General features: G+C 39.8%; 2 protein-coding genes across 2 annotated transcripts in view; one reads left to right on the top strand and one right to left on the bottom strand.

Moving 5' to 3' along the window:
- The window catches only part of LOC140938365 (small ribosomal subunit protein uS9m-like), a 22,516-nt gene extending 19,297 nt beyond the window's left edge, over positions 1–3,219 (bottom strand). Inside the window, exons 1-2 of the mRNA XM_073387855.1 lie at positions 3,063–3,219; positions 56–136 (exon numbers count right to left, since the gene is read on the bottom strand). Coding sequence (XP_073243956.1) covers positions 56–136; positions 3,063–3,203 — 222 coding nt within the window. The 5' untranslated portion in view covers positions 3,204–3,219. The remainder of the gene's footprint in view (positions 1–55; positions 137–3,062) is intronic.
- A 4,162-nt stretch (positions 3,220–7,381) lies between these two features.
- Positions 7,382–12,064, top strand: LOC140929452 (uncharacterized). Its single transcript, XM_073379247.1, has 4 exons — positions 7,382–8,006; positions 8,486–8,581; positions 9,168–9,551; positions 9,618–12,064. The coding sequence occupies exons 1-4, from the start codon at positions 7,382–7,384 to the stop codon at positions 12,062–12,064; spliced, it is 3,552 nt and encodes a 1,183-aa protein (XP_073235348.1).
- Positions 12,065–12,303: the final 239 nt, after the last annotated feature.

Here is a 12,303-nt window from a genome sequence, read left to right as displayed (position 1 = left end):
ACCGCCCCTCCATTTGTTAATTCCCAAAAAAAACCTGCACATGTTGTTAACTTACTGTGTTGTCTATCCTTGCTAAAGGCAGTGCATCCAAAAAACTTGACCTTTTGTCATTTGCAAAATACCGTTTCTGGGATACCTGTCAGACATTAAAAAAATTTGCAGTTCAATCAGCATTATCCATGAAAGGTTCCAAGAATATTATAAGGGTGGTCGTTGATAATTAAGATCTCCAGAAGTTATCATCTCAACTTCCTTTTTTTTGTAATCCTAATTATTAGCGCAAAGCGCGTGCAAGCAGAGCCCCATAGCTAAGAAAATTTGGGAATCTATCCGTCCAGGAAAATTTGGTTATGACGTTAGCAGTAGCATGTGACCAAACACTGATCCCACAGACTCTGGGGGAGGGGGAAGAAAGCCAAGAGTTAGCCCATTGGGGATGGAGTATGTTATAGCCTAGGTGAAATTTTGCATGTCAAGAACCCCGCTCATTTCGGGGGTAATTTTAAATCACTGCATGGCCGCCTGGACTTTCATATCGACGCAAAATTGATCGATTTTAGCAAAATTTGCCAAAAAAAATCCAGCAAAATTGACTGTTTTTTACTTATTGTTTCTCGGCAAAGTTTCCCCCCGAAATTTCTCATGAAATCAGCCGATTTTTCTAAGAATTTCCCCTTGAAAATCCTTCGAAATTTGACTTTTTTCCGCTAAAATCACACGAAATCAACCCATTTTTCTGCGAATTTTGCCTTTTCTTTCGCCAAAATCTCGTGAAATCAGCCGATTTTTCCACGAATTTTGATTTTTTTCCCGCGAAAATCCCACGAAATCGGGCGATTTTCCTGCGAATTTGCCCCTGAAAATCCCGCGTAATGTTGCTTTTTTTTCCGCGAAATATCAGAAGCCCTGTAATTAGAGCAAGAAAAAAAGAAGACCAGTCTTTCTTTCCACTAACTGATTTTAATGTCTACATTAACTTGGATAACAGGGAAAGAGATAGAGTGAGAAATATATAACAACAGAGACCAATTTCATTGGAAGAAAGTACCGTTCTCACACACACAAAAAGAAAAACAACCAGGAAAATGTATCTCCAGTGGATAAAGAAAAGTATGAAAACCAAATTGTATTTGGTTGCTATAAATTCTCCCAAAGGTGTTCCAGATGGTAGGAAAACCATGGAAAATTAAAGACATTAAAGCGGCAGGCAACATTCTGCCCTTTCCAACTCATGTTGATGTTAGGTCAACATGGCTGAATTTAAGCTTCCCTTGGCTTTTGCGAGTAAACGAAAAAAAAAAAAATAGATAGGCTTGGTGATTTGCCTCGGTTTTCCTGGGAAGAGAAAGTTGGCCATGATATCATAGGGCAAGGAACATTTGGGCCGTTTTTTGTTACAAATTAGGAACCTAAAGAAAAGCCCCGCTGAAAATGATGTTGTCAAAGAGCTGCTCAGTACAGCTGAAGACTTCACAGAAACTGTCATTAAGGAAGCAAAGATTTTAAGGGAGTTACAGCACAACAACATTGTATCATTCAAGGCCATTTGCAAGGAGCCTATGGGGATGATGTCAGATTTCCCATTTTAAAGATTCCCAGTTTTAAAGATTCCACATTTTAAAGATTCCCGCTTTTAAAGATTCCCCATTTTAAAGATTCCCCGTTTTATAGATTCCCGCTTTTAAAGACTCTCCATGTTAAAGATTCCCTGTTCCCCGATCCCCGTTCCCAATTCCCATCCTTGTATCAAAGATAGCCAAGTAGATCTATTGTTCTTGTTTTTACCATTCTCGTTGTCTTCACCATGTCTTTAGTATTACTCGACTTTATATTTTCTTTGGGAAAACATAAATATCAAAGAGAGCTTCGCTTTTAGCCTTGGCTAAATCTATATATTATGCACCTATCAATGGTTTGCCCCAGGATGGGGGGGCCGGGCAACCCACGGGAATTAGACTTCGTAAAGCGCACGTGGGTGGGGATTTTGACATCCACAACGGTCCCCCAGGGTGGGAAATTTGACTCGACCGCCATCTTGAAAAGTGGAGAGGACCTGGGAATGAGTGAGTGGTACGCCATCTTGGAAAATACCCAGAAGTCATTTGAGCGAGTTTCCCGCGTCCAAGGATGGCTGAATGAAAGGTAAGGAGTATCGTATTGCTTTTTTTTAAGCAAAACTGTTGTTTTTTATGCCCATCAGTGCTCTGTCTTTAAAGTTCTAATAACATAAGGTATTTTTCCTTCAGCTTTGAGAAGAAATATTCGCACAAGAGCTCGTTTAGATCAAAATTTACTTCCTACTTACTTGTCTTCAGAGGATGCCGCCCTGCCTCAAGTTTTCGATAGTCTCTGTATTTATAGATTTGCTAGTATACTCCAAATGTTAAATTAAATGAAATTCTGGTGAATTGTGGACCTCAGTTACGAACATCAGTTGGGTGAAAGCGGAATACGACCTATTCCAGGCATGACATAGAAGATGAATCCAGAAACCTGTGCCAAATCTCACCAAATTCAAAGTAGACAGACTGCAAATTATAGTAGTTGCTATAAAATATATCTACGTGTCCCAACTGTTCATCAGTAGGATGCCTAAAATGCGAGCAATTCCAAGACAAGTAGTGCTTTACTAAATAATCTTATTTTTTGATACTTTCTATGTCAATTTTTTAATAATTCTAGCCTAAGAAATTTTTGTCTACAAGAAATACAGTTTGGATTGTTTTGAGAGGATCTTGTTTAATCGTTATTTGTTCAAATCAGTGTTGTGTCTGGAGGAGTGCTGCAATAAACTTGTCGTGAGTGCCTACCATTTCGTTTAACTTACTATGAAGGTCTGTGGTCCCCAGGGGTGGGAATTTGACTTAGGATGGAAACCCAAGGGTGGGGAAATTGACATTTGAAAAACTGAAAATGTCAAATTTCCCTTGGGTTGCCCGCCCCCCCCCATCCTGGGGCAAACCATTGATAGGTGCATTATTAAGAGTTAGGGTCAGCATGGGTATACATGTAGTTAGAAAAAATCCGAAATAAAATTTTCAGTTTTTTTGGATTGTTCCTACCGTGTTAATGCCGCTAGATAGCCGATACCTCCACAAATACAAAGATAAGTTTGAAGCCAAAATCCTATATCTTGTGCGGTGGTGCGCCGACATACAAACTCTGAAGCATAAGCGACCCCCAAGCCGAACACCGGACGCCATATTGGATCCTAAAAAAAACTCGTCCCCAGGGTCTTCTCGTTTTCCAAAACTAAACGACGGTGAAACGAGGGTTTTGTTGCAAGCAAATAGTGCAAGGAATGTCTTTGGTATTTTTGTCCTCATTCATGATTGAGCGCCTTTCTAATTAATTACACTGCTTGCTTTCGTTTGTAAGTACTTCGTTCGCTTTTTAACCTGAAGAAAGGCAGGATAATCGAAACGTATCGCGTGGCTAATATTCGCCTGGAGCTCTTCATCATCTTTCTTCCGCCGTTGAAACAAATAGGCTTATCGAGTTGATCCTGCGACTGTGATGGTTCATCGATCGAGATAAGTAAAAAGTAAGCTATATTTGGAGGGGAGATGTGTTGAATGACATTACACCTGTCTTTTTTTATTCTACAAACCCTAAACAACTAGGAATTGTTTAGGCAATAAGTTGTTCCACATATTAACGACAGCTTTTGAAGTCGAAATTGATAGTCTGATGAAGGAAATTCATTTTAGCACGGCGTCAGCTGAAAATGCAGCTACAGTTTTACCCGGTACTTGTTTAGAGCGCAGGAGAATGTTTTGGCGAAGATAGCACCCGGGAGATAGCACAATTAAGACTAAGTGGCAAATTAAGATTATCACGGAACCCCACGGGGGTGGTGGTGGTGGTGGGGGGGGGGGGGGGGGGTTGTTGAGGCTAATGGGGATGTGCCGCTGGATGGGGTCTCAATTTCCTTGACGGCTCTGGAAATCCAGACCGGACGGGGGCTCTGAACCTAAAAATACATCCTCGGGGGTAACTTTCAATTTCATCGATGTTTCAATCGCTTCAATCAATAAGTTTTCAAAAAATTGCTTTGCCTTTTGAAATTTTATTATTCTTTCAAACTACAGACCTCTTAACACATTTACTTTAAGTTGCCATCCATAGGCTCACCCTCGTTACTTTTGTAGAAGTGACATGCAATAACTTGAAGGTATCAAGAAAAATCGCATAATTCATGTAAAAGCGCTCAGTTCAAGGAAAGCAAACAAAGATTTTACCTTCAATTATACATTTTTCCAAGGTTAATGCTATTTCAGGGTGATTTACAACTAAACAGGCCTTACAAGCACATTTTGTAAGCATGGTTATTTGTTCATGATTTGTTTGGCGGCCATTTTGAAAGGCAAGTGTTGTGGCAACTGGTACAGCGCGTCATGTAATATCCCGCTAAGTGTCCTTTTTCTCTTTTTCGCAGTCATTTTTTATCAACAAAGAAGAGAACCATTTTTTTTAGAACATAGTTAGTTTTGAGCTTTATTGTAGTATATATTGCTGTATATTTTGCCTGTTCTAGAAAAAAAGAGAAGTTCACTCAAATATGAGCTTATTTGCAAAAAGTGTAAGCCTGTTTAACAAGATGTGAAAATTATGGAGTAACAACATTCACAACAAACACAGGATTCACAAAAAACTGTGCCTTCTATCATGGGGGTGTGGTTTTTTTTTCTGGAATAACCCAATTGAAAAATTGTGGGAAAATCCTTTCCACAGAAGTCCTTGAATATTTTTGAAAGCTCCTTGAATAGAATTAACCTTTGTTAAAAAGTGTTTTGCACAAAGGGAAAATTGAAAGCACAGCAGCACACCAGTTCTTGGTGATCGTGAAGGTATGTTTTCTTATGATTTCAATGTTCCCGCATAGTTCATTTTTCATTCTTTGAAGTACCCCTGGAACCGTGCCTTCCTTGCGGAAGGTATTGCAATATGCAAACTCCCCTCCACCTACGAATTTGAAAGGTCTTTACTCTTCGTGTCATTCTATGTCAATTTTCAGGGAAAAGATGTCCTTGAAAAGTCCTTGATGTTTCCCCCCAAAATTCTGTATGAACAATGTAGATTTATCAATAGAAAGTGACTAAGCTGGAATATCCCAGAAATTCTATATTTGCCTAAAAATGACCAAGATGGGGTCTATAATTAGCCACAGGACAGACTATTATGGGGTAGGGGCTCTGAGAGGCCATAGCATACCCAGCAGCAACCCAGGCACAGAACGCTCTTTAGACCTCTGCTTATTCAATATCAGGGCTTCAAGTGTCCAAATATTGAGCCCTATATTTTTTGCTAGAGGCCACTTGAAGCGCTGCAAAATGTCAAACATTAGTTAGTGTAGTTTCCTTGTATTTCTTATATTTTTTACATCAGAAACTAGTTCAGCTGCAAACCAAGTGACTCACATTATTTGAAAGAGTATGTAAAGAAGGAATCCCATCTTTCTACCATGCAGTGTGGGCAAACTATTATTATCAAACAGCCAAATGCTTGGGTCACTCATTTAAGAATAACAACATGGAGATTGCTTGAAAAGATATGCAGGGCTAACAATAAGGGCCAGTAGCCGGCCAAAACCGCCTTGTAGTTAGCCATCCTTAGCCGGCTGCTTTCATCTCCTTCTACCATAACCGCTAACAAAAAATAAGCACCATTGAATAAAATTGTAAAGCATCTGTTTCCCAGTATTGAATGACGTTGAACGCGTATTTAAACAGGTTTAGATCTGTGGAACATTCGAACTGTACAATGTCGTGGAATGCTTGGGAATTTTCAAGGGCAATTGTTCCCAGTCTTGTGCATATTCTGACGAAACAGCATGGCATTCGTGGTGGAAAATACCTCCTGGAAACCCCTGGAACTGGCATTTCTGAGACTCTAAATTTCAAAATGTCCCTAGATGCCTCGGCCCTCAAAAACTTGTGCCTTTGGTGCGAGTTCCAAAGCCGCCTACTAATCATTATCAGCCTGCTACTTAAAAACTTTTTGACAACCCTGGAAATGTGTTTCAGTTTTTGAGAAATCTACAATAAGGGACAAAAGTGTTGAGATACCACCATTGAATAGCACCTTTTTTTGCATAAAACAGGCGTATCCCTCTCCCTGTGTAACCCAACCCCATCCCCCCAAATTAATGTTGTATCGAGAGCCGACTCCTGGTTGTACTTTCAACCCTCAAGTCTTTCTTCAACTACAAACAACATTGATTTGGGGGTGGGAGAATAATTTCGTTTAAACAGAATTGTATGATAAATGGATGAAATTGTTGATAAAAGTGTGCTTTTCAGACATGTACTGTGTCAAAGATTGTAGCGTGCTTGTTAAACTTGTAGAAAATTATGGATTTAAAGAAAAAAGTGTTTGTTGGCCGTCTAATCTAAGTATCCTGGGACCAAGCTCTACTTTGGGGGGGAAAGGAGAAAAGAATTGGTGTGGGCAAAAGAAAAAAAGAGCTGAGAGGTAGCCTGGGGAGGGGACTAAGTAATGATTATGTAATCTCTAACTTTGTAAACATGTATGTAACATTTTGTGACCTACTTCAAGTCTGAAAATGGGTATAATAATAAAAGGCTTATGGCAAATAGGCTTACAGTATGTTTTTTAACAGTTACATCCTACCTATCTAATTTCGACTCTGCTGATATTACTTTGTATTTGGGGAGATAGGGGTAATGTCACCTCAATGGAACAACTACAAGTTCTACAAAACAAAGCAGCACATATACTGTAATTTTAGATTTACTCCCTTGTACATCAGGCACTGAGGTTCGAGATAGACTTGGGTGGAAATTGCTCTCAAGAAGACATACTGAGCATCATGCCATCTTTATGTTTAAGTGCCTGAATAATTTGTTTACACATTCTTTTAAAGTTGTCATAAGGATAATGTACGCAAGGCTTTTTCAAAATAATAGAAACTGGGGTCTTAGGACTTCGAAAAATTTTGCTTCGAACGAAGGGGATAATCTAGATAAGTCACTGAGGGAGCTCAAGTCACTTGGCAAATTTAAAAAGGCCATCCACAATGTAACATTTTGATTATAATTGATAGTTCTTAGTAAGTTTTAATTTAGTTATAGATTTGTCTGTTTCACTTAATGTTTTTTTAATAGGAGGACCCTTCTGTAAAGCACTTTAGGGTGAAGTAGGCATCCTCAATAGAGATTGTCATTATTATGGATTTTAGAATTCAGGTGTTAAAACAGGTGTGGTAAATGACATTTCTTCGTCTGAAATAGCACGGACAGAATTTGGGGAACTGGGTGGCACACCCAACCAAGAATTCTCAGGAGTACCTGCTGAGCTACATCGTGGTTGCCAAATGAATATTTTTATTTGCTTTTTTACAGCTAGCAAAATAATCCACATGGCCTGCTGCACAACTTCATATGCATCCACCAAAGAGACAACAAATTATGCTCGTCTGTGTCGTCTTCTTGTGGATGTAGGATCCCAGGCATTGAGAAACAAGTTTGATAGTATTCACCCACCAGCAGGCCTACATGGAATTCTTACAAAGCCTCCAGCACACCCAGTACTGCAGACACTTAGAAAGAAGAGAATTCTCAATCCCACTCAATGGGCCAAGCTGTATCCCCCTTCACGTCCATCCGTATCTTCGAAAGATTTTGATGTCACACTGCTGATGTTGCTCTTAAGGAATATATGTGGCTTGACTCCTCCAACCACTGGTTGGGACAATCTGCCACCTGCTGCAGATATGAGTGTTGAAGCCAACATAGCTAGGGTGAAGTATTACCGGAACCATGTAGTTGGACATTCCAGCCAGGCATCTGTAGATGATACAACATTTAATACTTATTGGCAGGATATAAGTAATGCATTGGTAGGACTGGGTGCAGATGCTGCTGCTATCAGTAAACTGAAGACTGAGAGCATGGATCCTGTCATTGAGAAACACTACCAAGAATTACTGAGGGATTGGAAGAAAGATGATGATAGCAGCAAAGACAGACTAGATGAGATTGAAGGTAAGTTGAAAAGTCCATAATCATTGTGGATGAAAGAAATAACAATAAGCTTCTAACAAAATTATGCATAAAGAAATGCTAGAAACTGTTTTATTACATTGAAGGTGTAAGGCATGAATCATTTCAGTTAAGAGAAATCATGCCAAGCATGACTGTTGCTAACTTCATGACCTGCAATATATTCCCCTAGACCTGGACTGAAATTTCAGCCGCCCCCTTGAGAGGACAGCTGTAACTTTGGCTACCCTAAACCCTCCTACATAAGAAAAAAAGGGGGAGTGGTAGTGGTTATGTTATTTTGTAGCTTTACTCCCCCTACCTCTGGAGGAGCGTGTGACCACAGCCATAATAAGAAATTCTTGTGCCCTTAAAAAGGTGTTCCAGTCGACACTTGCTAGATAGCCATTCCATTTAACTATACTTCTAGCTGTGATCTCTCCCGGACTGATTAATGGATTTTTGATTCTGATAACAAACAGAGCTACTAAAGCACACGAGTGATCAAATAATCAAAAGTCAAAGGAAAATTATAGCAAGTTTGACGGTTCCTGCAGAGCGCGCAAAACAAGAAAAAGGTATGCTTACCACTGTGATAAAACCTTGGTTTTTCTCCATGAGGTCCGTGACATACAATGTACAAGCACAACCTTGCAGAACTAACAAACAATTTTACATTGAGTTTCTTTCAGCCTAGAACCATGAAGAAAACCGGTGCATCTCTTTTTCCCTTCTGTATTTAAAACTGTTGGTTGTCTGTTTTGTTTTCCCCCAGAACATTGTCAATTAGTTCACAAAAAAAAGTGAATAAACATAGGGCAGTCACTTGCCAACATGTAAACCTCTATACAAAGAAATCTAGAAAGACTAAGGATTAACAGAATAAGAAGGCACTAAATATTTTTCTCATAAAGAAAATGGTGAAGTTCCTTGATACTTGGTTGTATTTTCAGAAGAAAGCTTTTAGGGAAATTTTCTTAGGAAGAATAAATTTGAGGATATTTAACTACAGAAAAGTTACACACCCTGTGAGATGACACCCCCCAGACAGGAAAAATAATGAAGACGGAACATGCAAGTTCTGCAGCTAAAGTTTAAGTTGTGCAGTTAGCAGTTAAACGGGGTTCAGTAGACTGTAACAGGGTGTTATGATATTTTTTTCAGGTGCTTTTGACCCAACTGAATTTATCGATGGCATTCGCCAACTCTACAGCACCCGTGAAAGATGGATTGCACCCTTTCCGTGGTGTGAAAAATTTCGATTAGGCCTTGATAACAATTTTACCAGACTCAAAATAGTGAGCAGGAAGAAAGAAAGGGGGGAAAAGACTGATGAAACTGTTACGATGAACGATATCTTTAAACCACACGAGGAATGCCCACATCCTAGGACGGTGTTGATTGAAGGGAAGCCAGGTATAGGAAAGACCACACTCTGTTATAAACTTGCTTACGACTGGGCAACGAAGAAACAAGGGGAAGAACATTCTTCAGAGACTTTTTTTCCAAACTTCAAAGTAGTTTTGTTTCTTAAATGTCGAGACATACAGCCTTACCTTTGGGAAGCACAGGTTTTGCCTCGATCCAGAAAAGAACAGCTGGAGGAAATCTTTAATTCCGTTCTTTGGAATGCCATTGATGATCAACTTCTGCCTCAAGATGTCACAAAAGAAGATAAGGAGGAATTCTTCAAATTCATTCGCCATAATCAGCCAGACATTTTACTGGTACTTGATGGATTGGATGAGTTGCCTACCAATATGTTACCAGCGTTTAAGGAAGTAATTCAAGGAAGAATCTTACAAAGATGTCACATTGTAGTAACAGCACGACAGGAGGTTGGTATGGAGGTGCGCGAATGCTGCGACAGGTTGCTAGAAATTGAAGGTTTTACCAAAGACGACGCCCGAGAGTTTATCGTCAAATACTTCAAGGAGGACGCTCATTTGGCCGAGAAGCTATTAATCAAACTAAACCTTGACGAAAACCTCAGACAGTTGACAGAAAGTCCTTTAAACACTGTACTTCTTTGTCTCCTATGTGAAGACTTTGATGGTGTTTTTCCAGAGAGTGGCACACAGCTGTATCTAGAAATAGTAGAGTGTGTTCTTAGAAGATACAGAAAAAAGAAAGGTTTACCACTACCAAAGGCCAAGGGCGAAGACCTCACCAAAGTATACAAGACTCAACTGAAACAGCTTGGCTCGATCGCGTTGAAGGGCCTCCTTCAGAAAAGCATGTCCTTCGACGAAAGCGAGTTTGAAAATTGTGAAGTCGAATTAACTGAATTTGGCTTTTTGTCCGTGGAGTGTGGCCGGAGCAAAGTGCGACCATCTCTTAACTATTGCTTTTTACATAAAACATTTCAGGAACTTTTTGCAGCATTTTACCTCTGTTGCCAGGTTCTAAATAACGAAGTTTGTCCAGAAAACATAATTACAGACACCAGATATTTCTGTGAGCTCAGACAAGTGCTTTTGTTCACATGCGGCCTGTTGGCTTCACAACCTGAAAAGGTAAAGCCTTTGATCGCCAGTATTGCTGAAGAGGTACACAATAACGATGAATTATTTTTCGCATTACAGTGCATTGGTGAATGTAGAAACGACACAAGTTCTTCCCTTCATGTGCTGTTATCTCGTTCCCTTGGCTCAAATATTCAAATAACAAAGCTGGACTTTTCATCCTTGGCCCTTGGTAATAATTGTTTTCAGTGTTCTGCATTGGCAGAGGTAATCAAACACAATTCAACAATAACAGAGTTGGCTTTGTCATTAAATAGACTTGGTACTGGTGACTGTACTGCACTGGCGGACGCAATCAAACATAATTCAACAATAACAGAGTTGAATTTGTCATGGAATAAACTTGGTACCGGTGACTGTACTGCACTGGCGGAAGCAATCAAACACAATTCAACAATAACACAGTTGGATTTGTCATTAAATGAACTTGGTCCTGGTGACTGTACTGCACTGGCGGAGGCAATCAAACACAATTCAGCAATAACACAGTTGAATTTGTCACAGAATGAACTTGGGATTGGTGACTGGACTGGACTGGCAGAAGCAATCAAACACAATTCAACAATAACACGGTTGGATTTGTCATCAAATAGACTTGGTACTGGTGACTGTACTGCACTGGCGGACGCGATCAAACATAATTCAACAATAACAGAGTTGAATTTGTCATGGAATAAACTTGATCCTGGTGACTGTACTGCACTGGCGGAAGCAATCAAACACAATTCAACTATAACACAGTTGGATTTGTCACGGAATGAACTTGGGATTGGTGACTGTACTGCACTAGCGGAAGCAATCAAACACAATTCAACAATAACACAGTTGGATTTGTCATTTAATGAACTTGGTCCTGGTGACTGTACTGCACTGGCGGAAGCAATCAAACACAATTCAACAATTACACAGTTGAATTTGTCACTGAATGAATTTGGGATTGGTGACTGGACTGGACTGGCAGAAGCAATCAAACACAATTCAACAATAACACAGTTGGATTTGTCATTAAATAGACTTGGTACTGGTGACTGTACTGCACTAGCGGAAGCAATCAAACACAATTCAACAATAACACAGTTGGATTTGTCATGGAATAAACTTGGTCCTGGTGACTGTACTGCACTGGCGGAAGCAATCAAACACAATTCAACAACTACACAGTTGAATTTGTCACGGAATGAACTTGGGATTAGTGACTGTACTGCACTGGCGGAAGCAATCAAACACAATTCAACAATTACACAGTTGAATTTGTCACGGAATGAACTTGGGATTGGTGACTGGACTGGACTGGCAGAAGCAATCAAACACAATTCAACAATAACACAGTTGGATTTGTCATTAAATAGACTTGGTACTGGTGACTGTACTGCACTAGCGGAAGCAATCAAACGCAATTCAACACTAACGAAGTTGAATCTGTCAGGCAATGACCTTAATGCTCATGATGTTACTGCATTGGCGGAGGCAAGCAATTACAATTCCTTAGTAACCGTTGAATTTTATAAACAACAGCCTCTGTGTTGGTGGAAGTGAGTACACAATGCATCAATTGAGATTTAGAGTCACGTTTACGACTAACGGCAAACGTAAATCAACCACGTGACCAAGTTTTCACTTACTATACAGTTGAACCTCTATTAAGCAGTCACCCTCAGGGAACCCACAAGTGACCGCGTAATGGGGGTTGGCCACTCAACAGATTTTCGTCATAAGTTGGGTCATAAATTAGCATAATCTTTCGCAGAAACATCACTTTATTTTAAAACAAACAC

Source organism: Porites lutea, chromosome 1 (assembly GCF_958299795.1).
Source record: "Porites lutea chromosome 1, jaPorLute2.1, whole genome shotgun sequence".
NCBI classification, from domain to species: Eukaryota; Metazoa; Cnidaria; class Anthozoa; order Scleractinia; family Poritidae; genus Porites; species Porites lutea.
This window is presented reverse-complemented; position numbering and strand designations above follow the sequence as displayed.